Consider the following 16,066-nt stretch of genomic DNA (forward strand, 5'->3'; position numbering starts at 1 on the left):
TGCCCCTCGGGTGTTCATAGAGGTGTTGGCAGTGGTTGCACCCCAACCACGAAGGTCAGGGATTCCAGTCTTCCCACCGCCTCAATGCTTGGCTGTTGAAGGAAGACTAGCGCCAGGCTGTCATTTCCCATCTCCAGACTATGGCAAACCTCCTTCATTCGCTGGGGTTCACTATCTACGCGCAGAAGTCACACCTGACTGCCTCAAAAATGCTCCCTTTTATCTGAGACATTTTGAACATAGTGCAGTTTCTGGCCTATCCTCAGGAGTGGTGAGTCCAGGATATTTAGGCTATGATTCCGATGTTTCAACCTGTAGCCTGGATTTCGGTGAGACTGAATGAGGCTGCAGTGGCTCATGACCACCTGCATCCACCTGGTAACACAAGCCCATTATCAAATACACGCTCTGAAGTGAGACCAGACGCTCCACTGGGCACAGCATCAAAGGAATCTCCCCAACGTGTCCAGATATTGGACGGGAACTGCAAAAGATCTGCATTGGTGGCTGATGAACCGAGATTGAGTCAGCGGCATACCCATCTCTGTTCCCCACAGTGGAGACAGATGCCTCACTTATGTGTTGGGGTGGCCACCTAGCAGAGGTGGAGGTCAGAGGCCTCTGGCTGGTCTCGGGCAGAGTCTCAGATCCACATCAACCTGTTGGAGTTGAGAGCGATTCCCCTGACATTGAAAGCCTTTCTTCATTCCATCAACTGAATGCTGTTTCAAGTGTTCATGGACAACACCATTGCCTTGTAATATTGCAACTAGCTGGGCTGGAGTGGTCGTAGACCCTTAGTCAAGAGGCCAATGTATCTATGGACATGGCAGTAACGTCTGGACATATTCCTCATCGTACAACACCTGGGGTATCTCTGAACACCAGGTTGGACTCAACCCACAATGACTCGCGGATTACGAATGGTGTCTCCACATGGAGGTGGTGCAGGGTCTCTTACGTGACTAAGGAGAACCTTGGTTAACTCTATTCTCTACCACTGTGAATGTGTAATGCTATCCATTCTACTCGCTGGAGTTTCTGAGGTGGCTCTCGCTCGTAAAAGCATTTTGGCTCAAATGGACTTTAGGCCTCATGTGTACACCTTTCCTCCTATACCAATTCTGCCCAGAGTTCTAAAGATGAGAAACAAGCAGGCCCGAGTTATTCTTGTGACTCCAGATTGGGTATGAAGAGTATTGTATTCAGAACTCCTGAGCATCTATCCTTCAATCAGGCTGTCCCTTTAGGAGGATCTCCTGTCGCAGCAACTGGGCAGGGTTCTACACCAGAACCTGCGCATGCTCCGCCTTAATGCATGGAGACTGAGCAGACGCAGCTGAAAGTCTTTGACCTCCCTTCAGAAGTTAGTGAAGTGATTGTGCCAGCCAGGTAGCCCTAAACTAAGACTGTATATGCCTGCTGATGAGACAAGTTTATGGACTGGTGCACTGGCAAAACGTGCCACTATATTCACTTGCATGAATTAATCAATATGGCTGCTGAGCCCCCTAAATTTGTTACACGTCTAGGTCACATGGTACTGCCTTGCTTACTTTGACAACTTACATCCATGATAAATTAAGCAATAAGTAATCAGGTTAAATAGATCATTTAAAATTTCAACTAGTGAATACATACATATTTGAGACAAGTTTCCGTAGCATTTCCTGGTTGTATGACGATATAACGCATTCAGTCGCAATGCATGCTTTTACCACATGAGTTACAACGCGAATGCCATTACCACACATAACCTTTATTACCAACGTGCTTTTACCACGCATGCCTTTTCAACAATTTTAATAGTAAAAGCATGAATGTTCTAGGCATAATCGTAGTAAAGGTTTTCCTTTCTTTGTCATAAAACTAGTCCGATGTGCTCCCCCCTCATTCTTTAAATAAAAATACTCCTCCCCTACCCTGAACCCTAACAGCGGACCCATGTGCGACCGCCCAACAGCCCTTCTAAAATCTACCCCTCCCACTGCCCTAAGCTCTAAAAGCGGGACCCTGCGCGATGCCCCTAGCTCTTCCTAAAACTACTCATCCGCACCTCAAAACTGTAAATCTGTAGCCCCTGGCCCAATCCCCCTTACCTCTCCATGATTTTGACTCCTCTTTAGCTCTTCTGCGGCATGTCGTAAAGAGGAAGTGGAAGAGTTTCCTCTAACAATGCCGATAGCCTTGAGAACCGCAAACTTACTTTAACTGTAAGGTTTTCAATGCTGTACTTATTGCACCCTGTCCCCAGATGGTGAAAAAGTTGTACCAGAACACAAGAGGTGAACAACTACAAAGATGTGGGACTGGAATTCCATTCAAAGGTTAAAACTTTCTAGTATTACTTGCAGACAAGTCATGACATGCATTCATCAAACAGTGGCCACGACATGGAAAGAGTATTGCGACACGGACATTCCCGGTTTCATGCACTTAAAGCATACATGCTGCCACACACATATACCTTTTCCATACATACTTTCACAATATAATTTGTGGTAAAGGCTATGCGTGGTAACGATACATGCATTGTAAAACATGCATGCTAAATGCTATCATGTGAAATAGCCGCGTTGTAATGGCGGTTCCCAATTTCCAATGTCTCATAATCACCTCTTTCTTTTATGTGCATTGTAGTTCTGAAATAGTCTACCTCGAGGGAACGTTTGTGAATGTGTCTACCCCTGATTACTCTTGTATAAAATGCCATACTACATGTGCGAGTAGTAAATAGGTTTACAAAGGAAGAATACAACAAGGTGGTTTTATGCATGATGTTCTGGTACTATGTTTGCAACAGTATGCTGCTCTGGTAATACGTCTGCAACAGTTAGATTCAACATAACTTTTGTTGTAAGAGTCTAATTCTAGTCCAACATATCTGTTGCTTTTTGCAGTACCAATTCATATATCCGGATTATGATTTGGCTTTGTTTCATCTCAGTTAAGTACGTGGCTACACCTTATGTTGCAATTTTTGTTCTATTATTTGAATTGTGTTCATTTAGTTTTCCTACATGCATTTTTCCACAAGGACATTTTAACAAATCCACCACATTACATGTTTCACAGGTTGCCTAATGTTTAAGGTAGATTGTGTTTTAACCGTAGTGGAATATTGCCCATAATCCCCTTAGATTACATTTTTGCATTGCCAACATTGTAGACAAATATTCCTTTTATTCTGAATGGTAAATAACGTTGATGGTTTTCGATTAATCAGATTGTATTGGCATTTGGTGTAGATGTCTTTTGCCAGTGACCACAAACATTGGTCCAGTGACCAATTCTCAAAGAATCCTCATTTTCTACAATGTTTCAATTTTTATGCACAAAGTGAGTGATGTTATTGCTTTGTCTTGAATACAGTAAAACTGGTGTAATTCTTTCTTCTTTATTTTGATATTTGCTATTCTGTGCCTATTTTCTGTCATTGCTCATGATTTTAAGCATAGCGTTTTCCACAACATGGTCAGACCAGTTGTTGCCCTGGTCTGACCATGCGTTAATTGAATTTTGTATTCAGGCACCTAGGAGGAGAACTCATGTCATTCATGACACCCCTGGCTTTTTCAGACCGTGGAAGAGAGTTACCCAAGAGGGCTTTAAAGCCTCTTTTGTAGAGCCACGGATACTAGAATCAGATAACATCAAAGAGGCGCTTGCCAAATACAACTTGGCAGTTTCTAGTGCCATGGACCAGTTAGCCCCTCTGAAACCCCTCCCCAGTACACCTAGGCTCCCCCAGAACGCCTGGTATTCCCCCGACTTCGTACGCAGAAGCGAACTTGTAGGAAGTACGAAAAACGGTGGCGTGTCATGCATGATGAGGAGGACAAAGTCCGGTATCATGCGGCCCTGGCTGACTACCACAGGAATATTAGGGCAGCACGTAAAGATCATATAGCCCTACAATTACATCTGGCCAGAAATGACCCAAAGGTGCTATACCGCATCTTAAAGACCTTTACGGATCTGAAGGCGTGCGAGAATGCGATGGTTCCTACACAAAAAATGTGCGATGATATTGGTATCTTCTATATACAAAAAATTTAGACCATCTATGATAAAATTGTTCAATCAGGGGAGTATTCTTCCATTACTATGACTCCCATAGAATATGGGCAGGCAGCCATTCAATTGCTGGGAAGCTTTCCCCCGGTGTCCAAAGTGGAGACTGAGTCATTGATCCACTCAGTAAAATCTGGTTCACCTCAGGATCCTATGCCGGCAAAAATCATCACTTCTCTTGCCAGCCACCTGTCTCCCTCCATTGCACATCTCCTCAATCTCTCCCTTAAAGAAGGTGTGGTCCCTTTGGAATGGAAAGCAGCACAGGTTATGCCTATCCGGAAGAACACCAAGGCCCCGCTAACTGAGTTTTCCAATCTTCGCCCCATCTCTCTCCTCCCTTTCCTGGGCAAACTTTTGGAGAAACATATAAACATCCATCTCTCTAACCATGTCGAACGGACGGGCAGCCTTGATCCATCTCAATCAGGCTTTCGTCCCAAGCACAGCACAGAATCAGCCCTACTAGCGGTAACCGATAACATCAAGATGACCCTAGATAGAGGCCATTCTTCGATTCTGGTGCCGTTGGATCTGTCCGCCGCGTTCGACACAGTTTCCCATGAGATCTTGCTCAGGAGATTGGACTCAGATCTAGCCCTACAGTGGCTAATGAGTTTTCTTTCTTCTCGTTCCCAGGCGGTTAACCTTGGTTCCTATCGTTCCGCCGCAACAGAATTGTCCAGGGGAGTACCACAGGGCTCCTGTTTGAGTCTGACTTTGTTCAATATCTATGTGGCTCCCTTGGCCAATCTGTTGAGGAGCAGTGGATTTATCCCTGTCTCTTATGCAGACATTACCCAGTTGCTTTTTCCATTTCAAAGTTTACTTCATCAGTGGAGGCCACCTTCTCTTTGGGAATGAGAAACATCTCTCAGTGGATGAGGAGTAACTTTCTTCAGTGCAATGTGGGGAAGACGGAAATTATGCTCTTCGGTGAAGCTCAACTGCTGTGGAGTCCTGACTGGTGGCCCTCTGACTTGGGCACTCCCCCCACTCCAAAAACCTGTGTTAAAAATCTAGGCGTTCGACTTAAACAGACCCTCACTATGAAGGAGCATGCGGCACAGACAGCTGGCTTGTGCTTCCATGTGTTGGGTCTATTGTGACGTATCCTTCCTCTGCTTTCCGATTCATCTAGGAAAACGCTAACCCAGGCGCTTATATTAAGAGTCCTGGACTATTGCAATAGTCTTATGCTGTCTGCCAATGAGGCTGCCCTTGATAGACTTCAGGCTGTCCAGAATATGGCGGCCCGTCTGATTCTGAATGCTCCTCCAAGGACAGCCTCTCGGCCTCTGCTTTACCAACTCCACTGGCTCCCGGTACGGAAGCGTGTACAGTTTAAAGGTTATTGCACTATTCACAAGGCCTTGTCAAAGTTTGGCCCTAGTTATCTTGCGGATACATGTATCCCCTATATTCCACAGCGGTCCCTCCGCTCAGAATTCCAGAACCTTCTCACAGTGCCTAGAATTAAACGAGCCAGACAAGGGGGGAAGGGCCCCATCCTATCTGGGTCCCTGCCACTGGAACAAGCTCCCTGTGCAACTAAGGCAATGTTCGGAACATCTCCATTTCAGGAAACCGCTTAAGACCTTTCTTTTCACCTCTGATCCTTAGCTGACAGGCTTTCCCCTCACGCGACCCGTCTATAGGGCAGAGATACCCCTTCGGGGGTCGATTCTGGTGCTTTACAAATAAATAAATAAATAACTCATTCTGTTAAATTTGTTCACACATTTCCTTTTCACATGACGCCTATTTCTTTCTTCATAACTAGATGTAAGGCAGGTTTTCAACACTGATTTAGGTGAAAACCTGCGGCTTCCAGGATGCTGTTATTATGAGCGTTTTTGTTTTTACTGTGATGAACTTCTAGTTGATGATTTTTATGTTCCTATCTAAAAAGGTTGTCTGCTTGACCACTATTTTGTGTACTCTTAACAGTTCTAGGACAAGAACTCAGATAGTCACCAAGATGTCTTACTTCTTCAGATCCTGGTCAAATTCTCACTGTCATCTAAGTACCACCACCATATTGCCAGGTGTTTTTTCCATTCCATGTGTTTGCAGTACTTTTTTATTTTTCGATTTTTTGCATAAATAGATTTGCGTGGGTAGGCATTGTGTTACAGTCCATCAATACCTTTTTCGTGTTTAGATAAAACAGATTTCCTATTTTTCCTTACCGGATGTTTTCTGGGACAGGTAACCTTTGCACCCTTCTCAAATGTGTTTTGCTGTGGTGGCCTCTGCTTCTATACAACTGGACATGTAGTACCTCCAAGGTACTCCAGCAGTAGCCCAAGGGTATTCCATTGATTTTACTCATTAAGGCAATGGAAATAGGAGACAAACCATTCGTGGGGGTGAGCCTGTTCTTACAGTTCTCTGAGCAGATTCAGTATGCGATCTTGCACTGCCTATTTTATACAAAGTGGGGTTTGCGATCATAGAAGGATAACTCGAACAAGTACACGAATGGCAATTATAAGTTCTCTAGAGCCCACACAAGTTATCATGTTGGTAATCATCAAAGCAGACACCTTGCACATACTTTGTATGGACATCCACTTTGATTTAAAAACTAAGCATGAAAGGTAGGCAAACTGCCCTGGACTTTATTGATAAACTGAAGCAAGTATGTATTCCCTCATAACATTTGCAGAGGAGATTACTCACCTCACGACTGCAGGGTGGGGAGTCCGTGAAAAGTGTTCCCATTCTTAGGTTACACCAAGTACGTCATAAAAGGGCCTGAGTTCAGCATTTTGAGGGACGCTTTGGATCGGAGGCCCTACAACTGGTTAAAAAAAAGGACATGTAGGGAATCCACAGGACAAGCACATGTACATATTGTTAGGACTTGTATCCTTACAGCATCTGCAGCTGCAGATTTCCACAACTTCTACTGGAAACTAGTTTACATATCTGCACAAACTGCCAACATTCAGGATTTCCTACACCCCATTTTGCAAAGAAGGCATGTTGAAAGCTACTATATTTCAATAAACTAGCTGTTTACGACCTATTTTCTTTATTAGCAGTTGCAACAGCAAAGGTATCTGCTGCAGCCATGTACCCAAAGATTGCGGTATATTGAGTGATCCAGTTTTAACTCTACAGTCCCCTGAAAATGTGCTTAATGGCCAGTCAGGGTACCTTAACTGATGTTTGTCTGACTCATTGGTAAATATTTTGTCTCACTTTAGATCTCGTTTGTTATTTAATGTTCAAATTTTGATAGTGTACACACTATCTAAAGAGATTTACAATAAGGAAATGTAAACACCTATCTAAAGCTTAGGATACAATTTAAGCAATATGTATTATTTCTTGTGCTTTTTTTTCAGCGACGGCGATTTGAAAATAATAAAAATATAAATACAGATTTGCTAAGGGCTCCAGTAATTTGTGTGCTTGGACATGTAGATACGGGGAAGACGAAGATTCTAGATAAGGTAAGGTGCAACTCCCTTTTAATTGAATGATTTTTTTCTCATTATTCTAATAATGACTCAGTGGGGTACCCGCATTCAAATAAGGGTTAAGAGTTGGCTACAGGAGTCAAAACGTTAGACCCACTGCCCTAGATTATAGGGAAGAGAGCCTTATGTGACGAAGGGGAAGACTTGCCCAGTGATCTGAAACTAGAAGCAAATCACAATTAATTAATGAGCATTATACCCCTGGGAATCCCAGGCGACACAATTGCAAAGATTTGAACCACAAAATAAACACAGAAACAAGCATTCATCAAACAAATGATGAAATATTTAAATTCTCAAACAAATAAAAAAAAATGTAATAGGAAGTTTGGAGCTTTTCTAATTTCAATTGGGGTCACCCTTCCTCCAAATATTTTCTGTTTGATGCACTTGCACTGCTCCCACGAATCATGAGGATAACTTAAATTGTAGCCTCCAATTTCAAATTCCTCAACATTTACAGAAAATTTTTACATTTTAGATTTTGCTTTTTTTATATACACCTTATTCATCTGCTTATATTATTTTATTTTCTAAGCAGTCTCGGACCTCCTAGGCATCGAAAATGCCCCAGGGGTCCCTGGCCTACAGGTTAACAGCCACAGATCTAGGGTAAGCTAGGCTTCTCTGGTGTTTCCAAATTCACTGTTTTTTATGTATGCTTTCATGAGTGTTGTTTTGCAGTTTGTATACCAATGTTGGTGCTGTCATTGAACGTAATTTATGTTGAACCCCTTTAAGGTAATGAGTTGATTTTACATTGTTCTACTGTTTTCCCTTTCTTTGTTCTATGGGACAAGAAGAGGATATCTAATAAATAAAAAATAAGTATTGTTTTGCATATTAAATGTTTGTCATTGTCCTATCCTTTCATTTGCAATTTAACCCCAGTAGATAGTGAGTTTTGGATGGGTAAAAAACTACTCATCCTGAAGAAAGCCACTCACCCAGAGAGGCATTTCAAATGTGGCGTAACCCGCTGACGGTGTAGATGGGAGAATAATTGTGACCCTAGTACATCTATACTTTTTATCTTGTTGAATGTATCCTAATCAAAATAGTGGAGATATCCTAAAAGCTATTTTACCCTGTTTCAAACCCAGTACATTTTATTAAGCACCACCCAGCTCTGGTCGATCCCATTCTAGAATGCGGTACTGCTGCTATGATGAATAATGCAACAGAATGTGGGTGAGGGTTTTAACCTAAAAGAAAGACTCTATAATAACTTAAATGTAGTCATTAGGGTTATATTCCTAGATGATGTAAACAGGGAGACAGTCTGGAAACATTAGAACCCTATATCAGACATCTGCTAGACATCTCCTTTTCATCCAGTTCCATACCAGAGGACTGGAAACAGGCTGTGGTGCTCCCCTTACGTAAGAAGCCCAACATTAGCGCCGAGAAGCTAGAGAATCTTCGTCCCATCTCCTTGCTGCCTTATTTTTCTAAGATCGCGGAGAAAGTGGCAAATAAGCAGCTAATGAAATTTGTGGAAGAAAGTAACCTCCTTCACCCTACGCAATTCGGGTTTCGGCCGCGTCACTCTACGGAGTCTGCCCTTCTTAGGGCTACCGAAACCCTCAGGCAAGGTGCTGATGAGGGACAAACCATGGCCTTAATCCTCCTGGACCTCAGCGCCGCGTTCGACACTGTAGCACATTCCATCTTGCTACAGTGTCTGAGCAAAGGCGGGGTGAGAGGGGCAGCATTGAAGTGGATTTATTCATTTCTTACAGGCCGGGGTTTCCAAGTGAGGCAGGGTGACCATTACTCTGAGCGCATCTCTCTGGATCAGGGGGTGCCGCAGGGCTCGTCCCTGAGCCCTACTCTTTTTAATCTTTATGTCGCCCCGATTGCTACCTTGGTAGAGAGCTATGGCCTCCAAATGGTATCATATGCCGACGACACGCAGTTGGTCATCTCCCTATCACGTACCCCCGGTCCCTCGGCGGACATCTTCAGAGCTTGCATGCAAGATCTCGCGGCCTGGATGTCCGCCAATTGCCTCAAACTCAACGGAGGCAAGACCGAGGTACTGGTAGTGGGGGGAGGCCAATCAGCGTGGACGTCGGCGTGGTGGCCACCGTGCTTGGGCCCACTACCTGCCCCTTGCCAGAAAGCAAAGAACCTGGGCATTTGGTTTGATTCTGACCTTGCCTTCGGTCCTCAGATCAATCAGGTGGTTGGATCATGTTTTGGGACCCTTAAAAGTCTCAGGAAGGTATTAAAATTCTTACCTATCAGAGCCCGCCAAACTCTGGTGCATGCACTAGTCACGTCAAAGATGGATTACGGCAACCTTCTCTACTTGGGAACCTTGGAAAAGAACCTGAGCCGTCTCCAGGTTCTCCAGAATGCCGCTGCTAGACTAGTGCTTAGACTACCTAGAAGAGCGGGCTCCGCAGCAGCCCTCCGGTCTCTGCACTGGCTCCCGATTCGCAGCAGGGTGGAATTCAAAGCCCTGTGCACGTGCCACCGGATCATCAACGGGAGAGCTCCGCTCCCTTTGAAAGGATTGCTGACACCCTATGAGCCATATTTACAACAAGGGGTGGTGAGGGACAGAGTCTCTGAATTAAGCAGAATACTCTCACCCAGTCAAGAGATCAGGGCTAGATCCAACACCGTTTTTTAGCTCACTGCACCATCCCAGTTTCAGAACCTGGCTGTATGCAAATTAGTCTGTTCCTGTCCCAGTGCATGATGGGAACAGGGCAAACCAAACTACAAAAGCCAATTCTTACACTGGGAAGGAAACAAGCTTCCGGGAACCCTATGAGCCATCTCGCTCTCTGAGATCTTCCGGTTCAGGACTCCTGTCAATTCCCAAGGTGTCCAGAGCCCGGATGGGTGGAAGATCTTTTAGGCTCCTTGCAGCATCCAGATGGAACAAGCTACCAATGGCACTGCGACTAGAACCCTCAGAAACACTCTTCAGAGCCAAGCTGAAGACTGCTCTATTTTCACAGTAATTTTCTGCATTTATCAGTCTGGTACACATTAGCTCATTAGCGCGGGGACACGCCGCTGTGCGTCACCAAGCGCTCTACAAAACCCCCTAAATAGAAAAAATAGAAAATAGTTTGATGCATTTGTTGTAGTATGGCTGATTGGTAGGATGTACCAGTAAATAGTATTACAGCTTGAATCTTTCTGGATTCACATGCTGTGGATTCTGATAGATAGAGGTTGATCCGAAATTGTCTGCTTTGTTCTCTCTTTTTATTAATTTATATTTCTTATGTTTTTGGGTGAATGTCGTTGACCATTGGTATTACGTCCCTTCTTAATGACGTCTGGCCTACACCCTGAAAGCTCCATTGGATGGTCACCGTCTTCAGATTCTTTCTTCTGCCTTTGGGTCTAGATGCAGTGGAGGTAGTTCCTGGACAATCGGAAGCTTTTTTCTTGTAATATTGAGAGAGAACCAGAGGGAACTGGAAAAAAAACAAAGGACATCAAAGAAGATCACCATTTCACACTGAATATCTCAAAGGTTTTTCAACCCTAGCAGTCTAGAAAGTCCTCAACAGTGTGGCAGAAGAGTGAATGAAACACGCCATTCAGGTTCTGCCTAAATGTCACCAGACGTTTGCGCAGAAGGGTAATCATCAAGTCTGCAACTTGTGTCTGCCCCAATACCAATACCATACCCCAGAAGGCTGCCGCGCCCCCACAGAGAAGGTTTGGGGGGCAAATGAGGAAGACTGGGACGCTGCAGATGCACGCAAAGAGGTTGCCTGTGCTCTTGGCCTCTGAAGAAGAGGAAGGTATCCTTGAAACGCGTAAGGCCAGGGGGGGATCGTGACGGGGTGTGAAGCAGTATGCCAATTGAAATAAAAGTGTTGTCACCTACCTGTGGAAGAGTGCGGCCTCATCTCTGGGGAACTTTGTGGAAATACATATCACGGCGCTTCCAGGCCGTGGAGGGATTGCACCAACCTGAAAAAGGAAAAGGCTCTGCGCTTTTGAACTCTTCAAAATGCGAACAGTGAAGCAGGTAATCTAAATATGGCAGGCTGCGTCTCACTCGGGGCTTAATGGAGAGCTTTAGAAATGGCCCCCACAATACAGCGCAAGCACCAAACCCATTGGAGCGTTCAAAGACTGCATAAAAGGACTGCAGGTCCCAGAAAGCAGCACAAAAACGGCACATCGGAAGCCAATTAAAGTATGCAAATGAGGAAGACGGGGACGCTGCAGATGCACGCAAAGAGGTTGCCTGTGCTCGGGCGTGGTTTGGGCGCCGACTGGGATGGCGGCGTAAGCCCGGAGCTCCGTCCCTGATCCTATATTTCTCCTGAATTACCCTGCTGATGTGCCGGCGAACCGTCCGGAAACTTTGCCCTCCGCGTCGGGCTCACCGGGGCACGATCTGAGGAGGCGGCGAGGGCCCCAAGGCAGAGCAGAGACCCGACACGGAGCTCCGGAGGGTGCGGAGCCTGGGACCTAAGATGGCGGCGGTCCCGACCGGCAGCGGGGGAACAACGGACCGCGGCGCTCTCCGATTGCGGTGAACCAGGAGCTGCTGCCGGGAGGACACAGCGGACCGGAGGCCCGACAACGCGGTAGGGGCTGACGAAGCCCGCGGCAAAGGTGAGCGCTCGGCTGCTCTGTGGCCGGCGGCCGAGAAGCCCTTCCCCCCCCCCCTGCTGCTGTTGTCGGCTGCCCTCGGGGTGTGGGCTGCCCTGTAGGGCTGGGCGGTGAAGGCGGGACCGGCGTTGGACAGCGGACAAGTGCGGGGGAGACGGGGGCCCCAGGAGGAGCAAAGCGGAGGACTTACAGAACAACTCCCCGGGGCGGAGGCTGGTCGGTTGCTCGGCGGGGGCCCCTGAGAGAAGCCCTGCAGTCGGGGAGGTCTTACGGTGGCAGCGGAAGCAAGACGCAGGCTCTTGAAGTGCCTAGTGTGCGGCTTCTGTTATTGGAGCGGAGCTGGCCAGGAATAGCGATGCAGACTGCAATCTGACTGGATTGACCTGGGTGACGCCGGTGCATATCGCGTCGGGGCTTGCTGATCGGATCTGGGTGGGGAGTTCAGCGGAGACAGAGGAGCTGCGGACTCCTCTCCCCCCCCAGGCATTACGCTCTAGCGTGGAGCAGTGAACGGAGTGAAAGGGAATCGGCTGCAAGCACGAGGGCGCGGGGAGATTGGCCCCAATAACGAATGGCGCAGGACCCTGCCGACTGTTGAGAGGTGGTTGCCCCTGGGAGGAGCAATTGGAGACTGGCCATTTTGCTCGCTCGGGTAGTCTCCCTCTCACAGGGTGACCTATGGCTTGAAGGGGTGAATTAATACCCGGTGGACACGCAGTGCTGGACCAGGGGGTGTCCTTTCCCGGGGAGTCGGTGCCGCGGCTGAGCAGTACACCCTGAGGTGCTGTTGCGTAGGCCCGAGTGGGGTCCAAGATGGCTGATGTCGGTGGCGCAGCGGCGACCAGGCTGACCCAGGATCAACCGAATACGATGAGCGTGGGTGGCACGCTCCAGGGGTTCCCGGAAGCATCGGCACAGGAACGCAGACTGAATGCATGCCTCGACAGTATACTGGAGGCGATCACAGCGACCAAGGAGACGCTGCACCAGGATATAGCGCAGGTGGCCACGGGACTGGGCCTCCTGAGGGCGGATCACGCCAAACTTTCCGATAGGGTGAAAGAGAACGAACTGCTCCTTCAGGAGATTAAGCCGGCGGTGGTCACGGCGGAGCATAAACTGTCCGATATCCTTGCCCGACTGGCGACGCTGGAGAAAAGGGCGGAGGATTCCGAAAGTCGCAACCGCAGGAACAACGTACGAGTAGTGGGCCTGCCGGAAAAAATCGAAGGGGACGATGCAGTGGCGTATATGGAGAATTGTCTCAGATCCACCGTGGCTCCTGAAGGCTTGTCTCTTTTCTTTTCGATTGAAAGAGCGCACAGGGTCCCGTCTCGCCCGCCCATGCAGGGTCGCCCCCCCAGACCGATGGTAGCCAGGCTCCTGCATTTCAAAGACCGTGACTTGTTAATACAAAGGGCGAGATCTGTGGGACCCTTCCAGGTGGACAACAGCTCGGTCACAATCTTCCCGGACTATACACAGGAAGTTCAGAGGAGCAGGGCGACGTTCCTAGCGGTCAAGAAGGAACTGAGAGAGGAAAGTATACAATACTCGCTGCTCTTTCCTGCTAGACTAAGAGTGATCCTGGACGGTGCGACCCACTTTTTCCACACCCCTGATGAGGCTTGGTCGTGGCTGGAATTGTACAGAGCAGGAACTGACCGTCAGCACAAAGGTGGGAAGGAGAAACAGAGGCCAGTTCAGATCCGAAAATCGCAGCGGATCCGTAAACGTGACAGACTCAAGCAGGCGATGAGAGCTGAGCTGCTAGCGGCTGAGAGGAAGGGAGCGCTGGCTGCAACGGCAACTATCACGGGGTCGCAGCGGAGGGAGTTGGAGGAGGACTCGGACTCGGAGGGCGGTGGAAGGAAATCAGGAGGAGAGATCTCTGAAGCTGACAGCTCTGCAGGACCGACGGTCACACCACAGACAGCAGATGGACTATTTAATGAATAATGTGGGGGAATGGTGCTGGCCCTCCATTGGAGCACCTTATCCTGATGGTTGGCGTTTAGCAGGTACTCTGTTGTGACTTTCATGTGGGATCATGGGCTTGGGGCGAGGGTTGGCCGGCTCCGGGTCGGTACTGAAGCACCGCCTACTGCCCTTAAGGCCTCCTGTGGAGACTACCACAGGATAGTAGACTACGTGTGATGATACAGGTTTGGATGGGGGCTAAAGCGGTGCTCTTAGGTCCTGTCCTGGGGAGTGGGGTTGGGGATGTTTGTTGGGGTGTTTTGGGGGGGGGGGGTATTGCTGCAACGTTGGGGGGGTGGGGGGACACTGTTGAGGTGGAGGAGGGATGGCAGCGATGGGGTCGTTACCTGATTTGAAGTGCCTCACATGGAATGTTCGTGGACTCAGGACTATGTCAAAGAGATACAAGGTGCACGCCTATCTGGTGAGGAGGGGTGTTCAAATTGCTATGTTGCAGGAAACTCATTTAACCGAACAAGAATGCGCTGCATTGCAGAAACGGTGGCGTGGCCATGTGTTTGGTACCTCTTATTCGGCATTTGCAAGGGGGGTGCTGATATGGATTAGGGCGGGGATCCCTTTTCAGGTCACGAATCACTTGGTGGACCCTGGGGATCGGTTTGTGGCGGTGGAAGGGAGGCTATATGGCCGTGAGGTGGTCTTATGTAGTGTTTATGCCCACAATGTTGATCAGGCCCGATATTTTGATGTTCTCACGGGCTCGCTGGCCCACTTCCTGGCAGGTCCCGTTATACTGGGAGGAGACTTTAATTCAATCACCGATATAGCGTGGGATCGATCACATCCGCCACTGGCCGACTCCCCGGTGCGTAAACTGTCAGAGCGTAGGAGGGACTGGCAGGAGCGGTGGGGCCTGTTGGATGTATGGAGAACACAACATCCTAACGTTAGGGATTACTCCTTTTACTCGCCACTGCACGCTCTACATGTCAGAATAGATTCCATACTGTGTAGCGCCCCCATAGCAGCCATGGTGACACACACTGAATACCTTGCTAGGACCATTTCGGACCATAATCCCTTGCTGATGGCGGTAAGGTGGCAGAGGGCGAGGTCTGCGATTCCAACATGGAGGCTGCGGCCGGATACTCTAGAGGATGTGGTGTTTGGTGATAGGGTCCACCAGAGTATAGCGCTTTATTTCAGTGAGAACGAGGGCTCGGCCGCCACGAGATCGATAGAGTGGGATGCAATGAAAGTGATGGTGAGGGGCGTATGCCTGGGCAGCTTCTCGAATGTACGGAAGACTGTCCTAGCGGATCTGGAGAAGGCGGAATGTGTGCTGAGAGAGAGTTGCAGACCTGAACGGCCTGATTTGCAGGATCGATTGCTGGAAGCGAAGGAGGGGGTGGCGAGAGAAACGGAGAGACTGCGATGCTATGACTATAAGCTATACCTCACAAAAGTCCATGCGGAAAGGGATAAGGTGGGCACACTGCTTGCGAAACTTGCCAACCCGGAACCAGGGAGTGGCCCGATTATGTGTATCCGAACCGACACGGGGGAGGTGGTTCACTCTCCAACGGCGATACTGCAGCGCTTTCAGTGGTATTATACGGGCCTCTATGATACTCAGCTGGAGGCAGGGCCTTCCGAAATAAGTGACTATTTAAGTACTGTGCAGCTCCCGATGCTAGATGAGGAGACGGCGAAGGCCTTGGGCGGCCCGATCTCCTTAATGGAGATCCGTGGGGCTATTAAGCAGATGGCCAGAAACAAGACACCAGGGGTGGATGGCCTGCCAATTGAGTTTTATGCGAAGTACGTTGATGTATTGGCGCCCAGGCTACTGGCGGTGTACTCGGAGGCGGTAACTTTGGGGCGCCTCCCCGCCTCCATGAGGGAAGCTCTGGTGGTGCCGCTTCTGAAGCCAGGTAAGGATGAGCTGGAGGTGACGTCAT

General features: G+C 48.1%; 1 protein-coding gene across 2 annotated transcripts in view; it reads left to right on the forward strand.

Moving 5' to 3' along the window:
- The window catches only part of EIF5B (eukaryotic translation initiation factor 5B), a 499,902-nt gene that overhangs the window by 246,683 nt on the left and 237,153 nt on the right, over positions 1-16,066 (forward strand). For both annotated transcript variants that reach the window (XM_078658012.1, XM_078658013.1), the window contains exon 11: positions 7,431-7,538. In XM_078658012.1, the coding sequence (XP_078514138.1) occupies positions 7,431-7,538 (108 nt within the window). The remainder of the gene's footprint in view (positions 1-7,430; positions 7,539-16,066) is intronic.

This window comes from Lissotriton helveticus, chromosome 8 (genome assembly GCF_964261635.1).
Source record: "Lissotriton helveticus chromosome 8, aLisHel1.1, whole genome shotgun sequence".
NCBI classification, from domain to species: Eukaryota; Metazoa; Chordata; class Amphibia; order Caudata; family Salamandridae; genus Lissotriton; species Lissotriton helveticus.